Source organism: Alosa pseudoharengus, unplaced genomic scaffold (genome assembly GCF_046254945.1).
Source record: "Alosa pseudoharengus isolate Yale_2024_CS ecotype anadromous, Long Island Sound unplaced genomic scaffold, YU_APseudo_1.1 YU_APseudo_1.1_scf_26, whole genome shotgun sequence".
NCBI classification, from domain to species: domain Eukaryota; kingdom Metazoa; phylum Chordata; class Actinopteri; order Clupeiformes; family Clupeidae; genus Alosa; species Alosa pseudoharengus.
In genome coordinates, this window is record NW_027468701.1 from 1507049 (window position 1) to 1520004 (window position 12956).

General features: G+C 40.1%; 1 protein-coding gene across 4 annotated transcripts in view; it reads left to right on the forward strand.

Annotated features, from left to right (window-relative positions):
* The window catches only part of LOC143099263 (ornithine aminotransferase, mitochondrial), a 132306-nt gene that overhangs the window by 19255 nt on the left and 100095 nt on the right, over positions 1–12956 (forward strand). For all 4 annotated transcript variants that reach the window (XM_076262357.1, XM_076262359.1, XM_076262358.1 and 1 more), the window contains one exon: positions 10299–10532. In XM_076262357.1, the coding sequence (XP_076118472.1) occupies positions 10313–10532 (220 nt within the window). In that variant the 5' untranslated portion in view covers positions 10299–10312. The remainder of the gene's footprint in view (positions 1–10298; positions 10533–12956) is intronic.

Here is a 12956-nt window from a genome sequence, read left to right on the forward strand (position 1 = left end):
TTTTTAGCTAGCTGACAGGCGAAATGCTAGTATTTTAGGACATTGGATTGCATTGTAAACCTAGCTAGACAGCTAGGCTACATGCTGCAACACAGGTATGAAATATATTATGTCTTATTGACCTTGTTGTTTCTATGAACATGAATTGTTGTTTATAGGCAACATCAACTTAGTCGAGGCATAAAGACCCCTGGATATCTTCATTAAGTACTTAAATGTTTGAATTAGCTGATTAGCCTAATTAGCTCGCTTGCCACCACTGGCTAGACACTGCAGTCTAGGTTAGCGGTTTCGCCGTCACGCCCCCGAGGCGAAATTTCGCTGGCCGAAAATCGCGAGGTGTTTCGCTGTGTGGAAACACACCGTCAGGCTTTAAGCATACAATCTGGGTCAATTAAGACTACACATCCTATTCAACTGTTTCCTCTGCCCAATACTGTTTCAAAATAAAAGTCCTCACTACAATAATCCACTGTTAAACAATGTAACCCATTAAACTACTGAACTTTTTACATTCAACTTTTAAAAGGTCTACTTTTAAACTATCTATCTATTAAACTAGCTGTCTATCAACAACTTTTAAACTATCTACATTCAACTTTTAAACTTTTAAACTATATACATTCACTAGCTGTCTATCAACAACTTTTAAACTATCTACATTCAACTTTTAAACTATATACATTCACTAGCTGTCTATCAACAACTTTTAACTTGTCATCAACTATGTCAACACTTCATCAACTATGACTCCTACCCACTGTAGCTAGTTAGCAAAGTTAGCATGTTAGCATTGTTAACATTTTTAGCATAACTGCTAAAAATTATTAGTTAGGTTAGCTAAGTAACATGGTTAGCATAGTTAGCATGTTAGCATGTTAGTTAGCATTTTTAGCATAACTATTAAAAATTATTAGCATGCTAGCATGTTAACATGCTAGTTAGCATTTTTAGCAAAACTGCTAAAAATGATTAGCTAGGTTAGCTAAGTAATATGGTTAGCATATTTAGCATGCTAACATGCTAGTTAGCATAACTGCTTACCTTCAACTTTTAAACGGTCTACTTTTAAACTATCTATTAAACTAGTTGTCTACTTTTAAACTATCAACTTTTATTAAGCTATGCAACCACCATGTCTATCCTAGCATCACCATAGTAACCATCTCTGTATTATCTGTTTTAACTATACATGATATTTTACATCACAACTTTAGCATTTTCATGCACTGGTAATTCCTTGGAATTGCATTTCTAGTTTAGAACTTGTCCTGTTTTCAGATGGACGTCAACTTTCTGTTCTTTGTCATTACGTGTCTCCATACAATCATTTGCCGGCTGTGCTTCAGTGTTTGCTCCGGTTTCTGTGTCCTCCATGTCGCTATCATGTTGTTCATCATCTTCCATGTTCACTTTCCTAAGTCTGAGGTAGTGCACCCTAACTCATGTTCCTCCGTGCCTGATAAACACTACTGCTCCATCCTGACCAATTACAACTCCTGGTCCTTTCCATTCTGTACTGTCAACTCTCTTATAGTACACTTTGTCACCCATTTCGTATCTCTCATCTGTGCTGCGTAGTTGTTTACGCAGAGCTCTCCTTATTCTCTCCGAACACTCTGCCTCTGTAAATGCTTTCCTTGCTGCATGTAAAGCGGAGATGTGTTTTGCTACCCACTCACTACTTTTGGAGCTTTAGAAGCTGGGGGCTTGTCAATCAGCACTGAGGGCAAGTTGGGATTCTGCCCAAACACCAACTGATGAGTACTGTAACCGTGAACATTTTGCATGGTATTCTTCGCCATAAGCGCCCAGTCTAATGCAGTGTCCCAGTCACAGCCGTTACTTGTCCTCACTTTCATGATGATCTCAGTCAGCGTTTGATTGTGTCGCTCCATCAGTCCATTGCTCCATGGGCTGTATGCAGCTGTTGTTTTTACTTCTATGTTAAAATTTTCTGCCATGTCTCTAACCTCATCATTGTTGAACTCTCCCCCATTATCGCTGAATAGTTTCTGAGGTGGGCCATGCACACTTATCCAGTCATGAATAAAGTGTTTAACTATTTCAGATCCTTTCTTTGTGGTCAAAAGGCTTCCCGCACTAAATCGTGTGAATTGATCAATAATGTGGAGATACCAAAGACCTGGCTCAAGCTCATGCAGATCTACTGCCACGGTTTCATTGTGCTGTGATGCTAGTGGAAGACCAACAGCAGTCCTTGGTTTTGCCCTACTGTATCTCTGACACGTCTCACATTCACTGACAATTTTCTGAAGAATGATGGCACATTCTGCATCTTTAGTGCCTGAGCTAGATAGAAGCCTCAGCAATCTGTCAGCAGAGGCATGACCAAATTGTCTATGAAGCTTCACTAGGATTTTTTGTTTTTCAACTTTGTTCATTTGTTCTGAAATGGACAGAATTTCCTCATCACATTGCTTTTCTGTGTCCTCATTGCTGTCTTCATTTGAAGCAACACCCTCAGCAGCTACAAGGATATGGTCATCACTTGGCATGGTTTTGCCCTCTTTGTCCATAATGTTCACACAGTAATGACCAGAGCTCGTAAAATCCAGCTTTACAGGTTGACTGAACATCACTGCACTGTCATTTTCCATATCCAGCACAGTCCCCGCTTTTTTCATGGATGCCTTGCTCAAAGGCAGTGGAATCTTTGCTGGAACTATTTCAGTCTCAATACTGCACTTCGTTTGGCCTATCTTAGCAGGAATTTTCAGTTTTCTGGTGGAATGGACCACTTTTCCATCACCAAACTTAAATGGTCTATTACTGCATTGCTCTGTCTTCTTCAGACTCTCTAATTCCTTATGGCTTAGTCCTGCGATATAGCTATCTAGCCATTCTTCTCCACACACGGTACGTGTACATGCTGTATCTATTATTGCAGAGCCAAAACATTCAGTTAAAAAAATCTCTGCGTCTGTTGGTGACTCTTTAGTAAAGAGAGTGATATTACACTCTTCAACGTTGTCAGTCTCACAGTGGGTAAATTTGATTTGCTCACCCTTGTGTGGGCAGTCTTTAGTCCAGTGGAACGTACTTTGGCAAATGGCACACTTTGATCTGCGCCCATACCTGTCCAAAGGGTTAGTGCCAGGCAGAGGTGTCTCTTGCTGTTCATTTTTGGACCACGTCTTGCCCCTCTGACGTCTTTGCTCTGTTGTGAAAGTCAGCATGCCAGTGTCTTTATTTAAATCTTCTACCGGTATTTCCATCGCAGTTTCTCTCGCTCTTCCCGATAGCGCCAAAGCCACTGCCAGTGCTTGTTTCTTTTTCACAAGATCTGTAACTCGTGTCCACATTTCGACTTCATTCTTCCAGCTTTCGTAGGGTTTGCCTTCATCGAAGGTCGGCGGAACTTTATAATTGCTAACCATCCTCTGCTCCCAATGTTATTCAAAGATAAGACACAACGTCAAGTTCTCTAACTTTTAATGACCACCGTCATCCACACTCGCTCATGAACTGCACACAATCAACATCCGGTTCCTATACAATAACAGTCCCTAGGTGTTTTCTACACAATAAAAGTTCCTAGGTGATTTCATAGTAAATACAACAAATTATATTTCACAGTTAACAAAAGGCACTGGAGAAATCAAAAAACATTCTTCTCACAGCACTTTTCCCCTTGTCCAGATAAGATTGCGCTCTGTGCAGTTGGTATATGATTGCATCCTACATGCCCACCTTCTCCTGGTATGTAAACTGGAGCCGGTGGCAGAGTGGCAGACCTGGGGTCTGAGGATGTGAAGTAGCAGTCGCTCCATAATAAACACTGTTACACTTTTTTAAACTATTTTAGCTTGTATAGGCCTATCAGTGCTTTATGAACATATTGAACACATACCGAAAACCGTAATCATTTTGGTTACTATAACCGTGAGGTTAAATTTTCATATCTTTACATCCCTAGTCTAGGCCACACTCGGTCTTGGCCGGCTGCTTTCCTCCTCAGCTCTCCTCTGACCTGATACACTGTGATGATGGGAGGAAGGGGGGGATCCCTTTGTTTTGTATTAGGGGGAGGGGTGCATCTGTGAATGGTGGTTGAAGTGCATGGAGCCAAACTGTCTGTGTTAGCAGCATGGGGAAGGGGTACATCAGCAGTTGATTGTGGAGGTGAGTGAGGGTGAGGGGGCATGCGGTGAACAGATTGGAGTAGGTGGAGGTTGAGGTGTTTGGGGTGGGCAGGCCATTGAAGCAGAAGCAGGGCAATCAAACCTGTTGTGTAAGTGATTGAGCTGGTTTGCCCTCACCACATCCCCACTATGCTACCCTCCTCCTTCATGCTATTCTCCTGCAGCTCCTGCTCTACCTTCCTTCTGTTTCTAATGTTCCGTATGACATAGTACAATTTCATTGATCATTCATTCATTTTTAATGTAATAAATTGATGTAGGCCGATTCAGAATAGTTTCAAAGAAACACAAGGCATCTCAAGTGAACCTTTTATTAACAGTACAATATATTTCCCAAAACTTGAACATTTCTTTTAGTCAACTCAGCTAGGAGACGGCTGTTCTCTTCTCTAGTGAGGAACTCCACCACACTCTGTCTTCTTGCTGGCCCCATCAGTGCAGCACTCCACCAATCAGGTCTTTATGGTAGAGTGGCCAGATGGAAGCCATTTTTTTGGGAGTTTTCCAAAAAACACCTGAACCACTCTCAGACCATGAGAAGTAAAATCTTCTGTTCTGATGAAACGAAGATTGAACTATTTGGCCACAATTCCCAACGGCGGGTGTGGAAGAAACCAGGCACTGAGTCCTTAATGCTCTCATTTTCTCAAAGAAAATGTGTAAAAATGTGTTTTTTTTTTTTTTTTTTTTTTTTTTTTTAAATAGGCAGAAATATGTTTATATTAATTCATAGTAGTTGTACAAACTATATATGTGGTAAAACGATTAAGAAATAACTAAATAATTCAGTTAATTGCTCTGTACTAGTGCTTGGCGGTATGACCAAAAATGTATATCACGGTATTTTTCAAAATTCTTACGGTTTCACGGTATATGACTGTATTTTTTTTCCATGCATAATCAGATGTTTACAGCATTTTCTACAGGTTGAGAGGAATTGCTGCAGTACATTGACTAAGGATGGTCTATTTTACTGTCATGATGTAGAATACAGTATGTCCACACTAGTGGTAGGCCTAATGCAGTTTTGGATGGCCCCAGAAAATGATGCTGTTTACAAAGAGCCACTCATGATTCTAATGAAGAATCTAATCAGAATGCAAAGACAATTGCAGTCAAAATATTTTACTGTGCAAATTTCACAAACATCTTGGATAAAACCAATACAAAAAGTAGTGCAACTTGCAATAATTATACTTTTTTGAAAATTATACAATTTAAAATAAAAACTCTCTGCTAATATGCTTACTCTGTCAAATAGGCCTATCAGAAACATGCCTTATTGTTATTGTGTGGTTTACATGACGTTAGTGGTAGGCTAACGTTAACTTCATATGGATGTGGATGTCTTGTTAGCCTGACATGAGCTTCGTTTTGGTTCGCTAGGCAAAACATTAACAAAAAAGTTCGTTTTGGTGCACTGATGACAGTCAGGATCATTTCTAACTAGCCAGCTACAGTGGGCAGTCCTTCGACTTGGCCAGCTTCACTCGCGGTCCGCGCGTGGGATCACGCGGTATCACGCGACTTTTAATTTGTATTTTCCCAGTGAGACGCTGCAACAACCCAAACAACCGGTAGATGGCTCAAGTGAGCAGGGTGTCTCGTAAAAAGAAATGGAGCCTGGAAAACCCTACACAGACTTCACTACAGACTTTAGCAGACTGGTTTAGAAATAATTTAATAGCCAGAAATATGCCTGCCCTGCCCTAATAAAGAAATATTTGGTTAACTGCGAGTGAATCCCGTTTGCAGCCGTAGAAGAAACGCAGGACAAATGAAACATTCTGGTTTTCATGACATCATTTGGACAAAATATAGAGCATATTAACCTCCGTTGCTCAGCCAAATGCCTTCCTGTTACGTCCTGTTATCACGGAGTTACAGGCGATAAACGATTTTTGATGGTCACAAGTTTACTTCATTAGCGGTTTATTTTTTTGATTATTAAAGAGTGTTTTTAATTTAAAGGTTTGACTTCGTGCTTATACAGTAGAGCATTTTGTGCTCTTCCCAATCCCAGACGTTCACATTGCATGTTTGTTTGTAATGGATGCAACAGCGAGATAGGCTACGCATTTGACGGCAATGAGTTGTTAGACATGAACCAAGACATATAGCCCAGCAGCAATCTAGGGACTGTTATTTATTGAAGGGGCCACCGGAGGAATTTTGAGTGCTTCAGTCAAAAGTTGCATGACCCTCCCTTGCCTGCTAGAAATTGTTCAATGACCCTCCGACAGAATTGTTAAAAAAGACATGACCCTCCCCTGCCAGTTGTCGCTGTCTTCCGCCCGCGCTGCTTTGCGCCACAGCCACACACTGTGATAACGTTCTTAAATCAATCTTTCCCGTGAGCACAAATAATCATATGTGATTAATAATATGACAAATAATCCCTGTGCACGGGGACCATAACAATGCATGCCAACTTTTTCCGTGTTTGTCACGTATTTTAACTTCCCCACTGTCTTGCCGTTTTAATGTTTTCCTGTAGAATATCCCATATTTGAATACTCTCATAACAGCCCTGCCATCGGGCCTGTCTCTGTGTTGCCTTGTTGCTACCCCTTGCCCTTCCAACGAAACAGATATGTTCAAATCATCGTTTTCCTTGCTTGAAGGCGAACTTAGAGTGATGTTAACCTATTTAAGTTTAACGGCGTGATTGTGGTGAGAGCATGATTCATTGGCGCTTGCATGTTCGGCCTTATTACTACGTGCGCACCTGAGGCTACTCAGCTACTAGAGAAAGAATTTCCCCTGTTTTTATGTTCACTCCAAGTTGGCCTATAACTTACCAACTCTACACTGTAGACCCTAACTGGCTATTTATATTTTTCTGTGAAATAAGCAAATGTATTTGTTCAACTTTATGAAGCAGAATTACGCACTACTTGGAACATAACACATTTGACAAAGGAATATTAACTTTCAGTGTTTTACGATGTCTTTGTCATGGGGAAGTTTTTTCCCCATGCATTTATTCTAGGCTACTGTCAGTGACTGCCGTGAGAGAAGCGGGTTCTGTGTTTCGTTCATGTCAGGTGACTGACACGAGAGAAGCGGGGTCTGTGTTGTGTTGCGTTGCGTTAATTTATTTTCAATTGGGCATGCCGTGCCGTGTCGCACAGCTCAGTTCTGACAAAGCCGAAATTAGGCTACTCCTTTTGAAACAATGAGTGCGCGCGTTTGTATGGTTATATTGCTTGACAGGGGGAATCCCAAGCAGCTTTCAGCCATAAGGCTATGAGAACATTTCCTAATTCACCCGACACTAATATTCAAAATGTTGAAAACTATTTTGGCATAGCCTATAAGCACTTTAATTAAATGTAATGTTAGTTGTAAACAAACAACTAGATACTTACTTGGCTATTAGTAATTATGCAGGCCACAGACTATGAATTATTAAAAATATATGAACTTTATATGAATTACAAAATATATGAATGTATTGAAACATGACATGATGCCATCTCTTTAAGGGCAGTGGTTTTCAAAGTGGGTGCCGGGGGCGGCGAGGGGGTGCCAGGGGGGCCTCAGCAAGTTGGAAGGAAAAATAAAAGAAGCAAATACATTTGAAAAATATATATATTACTATGAGGGTTGTTATACAATGCCATTAGATTAATGTGTCGCATATCTGAACATTATACAGTATTTTCCATGATAATGACTGGGAATAATAGTAAAGTGATGGCTCTCATATAGCAGAAAGCCCCAAATGCAATTTTTACACACTGTATGCTCCATCGTGAAGTGCTTGTGGCTAAAATAATTATTAGGATTAGCTTAATGTATTTTTACATTTGCTGTAGTATTGTCGATGGGTTTAATAACACATCAAGGGGGTCCTTGGCCAGAACCTAGTGGTATTTGGGGGGCCTTGTCGTGGAAAAGTTTGGGAATCCCTGCTTTAGGGGACTTTTTTTTTTTGGACAGTTCTACGAAAGGTTATACTGCTTTGTGAATTACCCCAGTCAAAGCATTTGCACAAATAAAGTAGGCCTACTTTGATTTTCTGTAATCCTTACTATTTACCTTTACTTATCCTTTTTAATAAGCATCAACATGATCGGTGTGATTTTGGTCTTACTAACCTTAATTGCCCTCAATTAAAAAAAAAAAAAAATCACAACTATTTTTGCAATTTTCACTTCCTCCCGTAATTTTTCCGCAAGAAACAGCTAAAAACACTGCAACTTCCATCGCAATATTTTAGAAAAGTTGTCGCGAAATCAGGCATTTTAGGTCACACAAATCTCAAAAAATCCTTGCAAAATCCTGGAGGGACTGATTTCCTACCTATCTCTTGCTGCCACTGGGGAAAAAAAAAAAAAATCCCTACCGACCCATGACCTCAACTGACAACCAACAGGAACCAAACCTTTTTTTTTATGCCTGATTGGCCTGACTTTTTTTGTCTGAGGGAAACGCTAGTGAGAGGCTTATCTCCCTGAAAGGAGATCTAGGATGGGCGAGGCCAGGCTAGCAAAGTCAGGAACTTTCATACAAATATATTTCCACGCTGCGTCAGGTTATTAGCTTTTTCCCTACTTTGTTTATTCATTGCCTATTAATTCATATCCAGTTCTAAATATATCAGGTTCTAGAGCTGTTCAGAACCCAAGCAGTATACTGTACCATTCATGATATGGTAGGTCAAGGAAATTCAGGTGTATTGTTCAGGAAACATCATATTTAAGTATAAGTATATATTAGGGCTGTCAATCGATTAAAAAAATGAATCTAATTAATTTCATACTCTGTGATTAATTAATCACATATATGATTTTTGCTGTGAAAGTATTTTAAATATTTAAATTCAAATGAATCATTGAATAATCAGCATTAGTGACATTAAAGCAACACCAAAGAGTTTTTTGTACCTTAAAATAATGTTTCCAAAATCGTTTCAGTGGTTCATCAACTCGAAACAGGGTGAACGGCAATTCTGCATTCGCTTCGCGCCCCTCTATTGGCTATAACCGCACTATGTAAGTTTGCCAGATCGGGTAGCGGATTTGTAGTTCGATGGAATGAGACATAAGAAACTACAAATTTGACTTGCATCTGTTGTCACAATACATCGTACTTTTATAAGTCATGCAAAATATTCTACCTTGTCTGTGGACATTGTTATTTGCAAAGTCGGTGCTGGATAAACAAATAACGTGCGTGTGACGCTAAATAAATAAACTCTTTTATTATTATTATTTTAATAATGGCCATAATAATCTATGATATAACCTAATATGCTGAGGAAATAAATTCAAAAGTTCTTCGGGAAGAAGTTTTTTTTTCATCACATACAAGGTTTTTCAGGCCACAGATATAGGGGACACAATGAAAATAAAGTATCACTCCCCTCAATGACAACAGTACAGTATTTCTTTGCAATGATGTGCGACTTTAGAGTTGATGAACTCCGGTGATATACAAATTCTTTCCTGCAGACATTGCAGAGGACTTTATTTTAATCAACACCATCAAGCCGTTTCGAAAAGTAAATGTTCCAATCAATTATCTAGGCAGCACATTTTCTTCTCTCCTTCATTTTACAGTCTAATGGTTACTGACTACAACGGCTCGGGGTCAAAGGTCATACGGAATCGATTAATCTGCGTTATTTTTTTTAATCAGTTATTTTTTCTGAAATGAATTAATCGAAATTAATCAGTTATTTTGACCGCCCATATACTCTTTTGATCCCGTGAGGGAAATTTGGCCTCTGCATTTATCCCAATCCGTGAATTAGTGAAACACACACAGCACACAGTGTACACACAGTGAGGTGAAGCACACACTAATCTCGGCGCAGTGAGCTGTCTGCATCAACAGCGGCGCTCGGGGAGCAGTGAGGGGTTAGGTGCCTTGCTCAAGAGCACTTCAGCCGTGCCTACTGGTCGGGGTTCGAACCGGCAACCCTCCGGTTACAAGTCCGAAGTGCTAACCAGTAGGCCACGGCTGCCCCGTCATGGGAAAAGTCATGGAATTTTACATTTGACATAGAGTGGCATCTTGAATTTCCCCTTGGGGATCAATAAAGTATTTATCTATCTATCTATCTAGAGTGGGAACCCTGGAACACCTATTAATATTGGCTTCTTTTTTAACTGTACTTTTCAGAGCCAGCAGTCTCCATGATTAGAGGGATGATGCTCAGACTGAGCAGTGGGATGCAGCGCATTGTGCCAATCACACGCATTCATGTTCATTCCAGTCATCGCACAGCCTCCTGTACAGCTTCTGTCATAAAGCAGGCAGAACGTCAACTCACCCCTCAAGAGCTGTATGCCCGTGAGGACAAGTATGGTGCCCACAATTACCATCCTCTACCTGTGGCTCTGGAAAGAGGAGAAGGTGAGAAGTAAATTACTTATATTACTTATGTTTCATAATTAATCATGGTGTTTTGGGGACAAAAGTCATTATCATTCAGTAGCATAAAATCAAATATGTTGACGATGAGTGAGTGCATCTCTGCAGAAGGAATCTATTATCTTCTTTACATTGCGTTGACTGTGTGACTCAGGAATCTGCTTAGAATAGAAGACAGTTGACCGAAGGAAGTAATTTAATTTAACGTCATTTACAGAGATCACAAAATATTCCATGTATCAGTGCTGCATTAATTCCATGTAGGCTCAGTGTTTCCCCTAGAATTTTTTTCCAGCTGCGGTGCTGTTACATTCTGGCAGTAGGTAACTAAGCCATCCTAGGGGAGTCCGGGGGCATGGTTCCCGGGGAAAAAAATGAAAAATAACCCCTTAAACAATAACAGATTGAGACATAAATATGACAACCAGTGTTTCCCCTACAATGTATTCAGCAGCGCCACTCCTGGAATTCAAGCGCCGCTGCAAAAAAGTTGCCTAAAAAAAAACATGCATGTGAACTTCAGGAACAGCTGCCGTTCGTTCAGGTTTGATGTCAACAAATAATAGTAGGCTAACGTTGAAGGCGCAGTCAGGGATTCCACCGGAGATCATGTTGGTTTCTGTTTATGTTAAGTTTATTAGCAGAAAACGTAGCCTACATTATGTTAACCAAGGAACCAAATTAAACACGCCAGCGAGGTAGCTCGCCCCTACCTTCAGTAGCCTATTCCCAGATAAATTCCACGCATTGTTTCTTTTCTGTTTGTTATACAGTCAATGCTTTCAAGCCCTGTGTTGCTAACATACCTAGGCTGTGAAACTAAGGTCCTATTGGTGGGCTTATACTTATATATTGTAGGGCTCACCAAAATTATAGAAATGATACAATACACTTATCTTCTATAATCCAAGATAGACTTTTCTTCTATTCTTTGAGCATTTATTTTACCAAATGACATGGAAAACATCATTCATTTCATCCACATATTCTTATGCACCATGCAAAACAACGCTACTAAGTTAGCTTAAAACCGTGAGAATCAATCAAGCCTCACAGGCAGTCACGGCCTTAAAGTGGCAGGCACTCAATTCGACTGCACAGCACCAATACAGTGTAATGACATGAAAGAGAATTCTATATAGTTTATACAGTGCTGTGCAAAAGTTAAGACACCCATGCTGAAATTGACTAAAGGGAGGAATAAAAAACATCTTTTGTCTTAATGCCTTAATGCAGCCGTGGCCCACTGGTTAGTGCTTCGGACTTGGAACCGGAGGGTTGCCGGTTCGAACCCCGACCAGTAGGAAGCGGCTGAAGTGCCCTTGAGCAAGTCACCTAACCCCTCACTGCTCCCCGAGCGCCGCTGTTGTTGCAGGCAGCTCACTGCGCCGGAATTAGTGTGTGCTTCACCTCACTGTGTGTACACTGTGTGCTGAGTGTGTTTCACTAATTCACGGATTGGGATAAATGCGGAGACCAAATTTCCCTCACGGGATCAAAAGAATATATATACTTATATACTTATACTTATATAATGCTTCCTACGTTCAACAGCACCGCTGCTGTAAACATTTCTAGGCATCAACAACCTGAACTGGTCATAAACAGAAACCTTCATTTTATAATTTTAGACATCATTCATGTTCGTGTTCATTTCGTCAGACAAGACAAGAGGAAATATGTTCGTCAAAAACCTTTTTTTTCATGACTAAGACGAGACGATGACGAGACTGCACTTATGTCCTGAAACACTGACTAAGACTATCTTAAGATGCATTATTGTTGATGAAAAAAGACTAAAGACTAAAATGTTTTGCATGAAATAAAAACTAGGATAAAATCTCTTCATTTTTGTCTACAAAATGAGAAGACAGAATATCTATCTATAGCTGTTACATTTTCAAAATATTCCGAATCCGAGTTCATGCACAGCAGCTTTCCTGTAGGCTAGTCTACGTGCTGTTGCTGCAACCCTGTGGCTGCAACACGAAACTACATGGAACAAGAACACTGGAGATTTCTGCCAGAGTTAGCAAGCTAACTAAGCTTTATGCCACAATGCTACATACCCAGAAGTTGAAGCTTCTCTCATACATATACAAATTAACATCCCCCAGAATGTCCATACGAAAATGTTCAGTGGGTAATGTCAACTATTTAACTAGTTACACTGATGATGCAAAGTTTGCTAGCAAGTAAGCTAATATGGAAAGTTCGCTAGCAAGTTAACTTAGATGGAGAGTTAGAATGTGTTGCGTTTGGGCGCATATCGCCATCTAGCGTGGTGGAGTAAAACATTAATACTTGGTCAGTGTTTCTCAAACTTTTTCAGACTAAGGACCACTTAACTAACCAATAAAATAGAAACACACGGACCACCTAGCTAAAAAAGTAGGCTAATCTTGA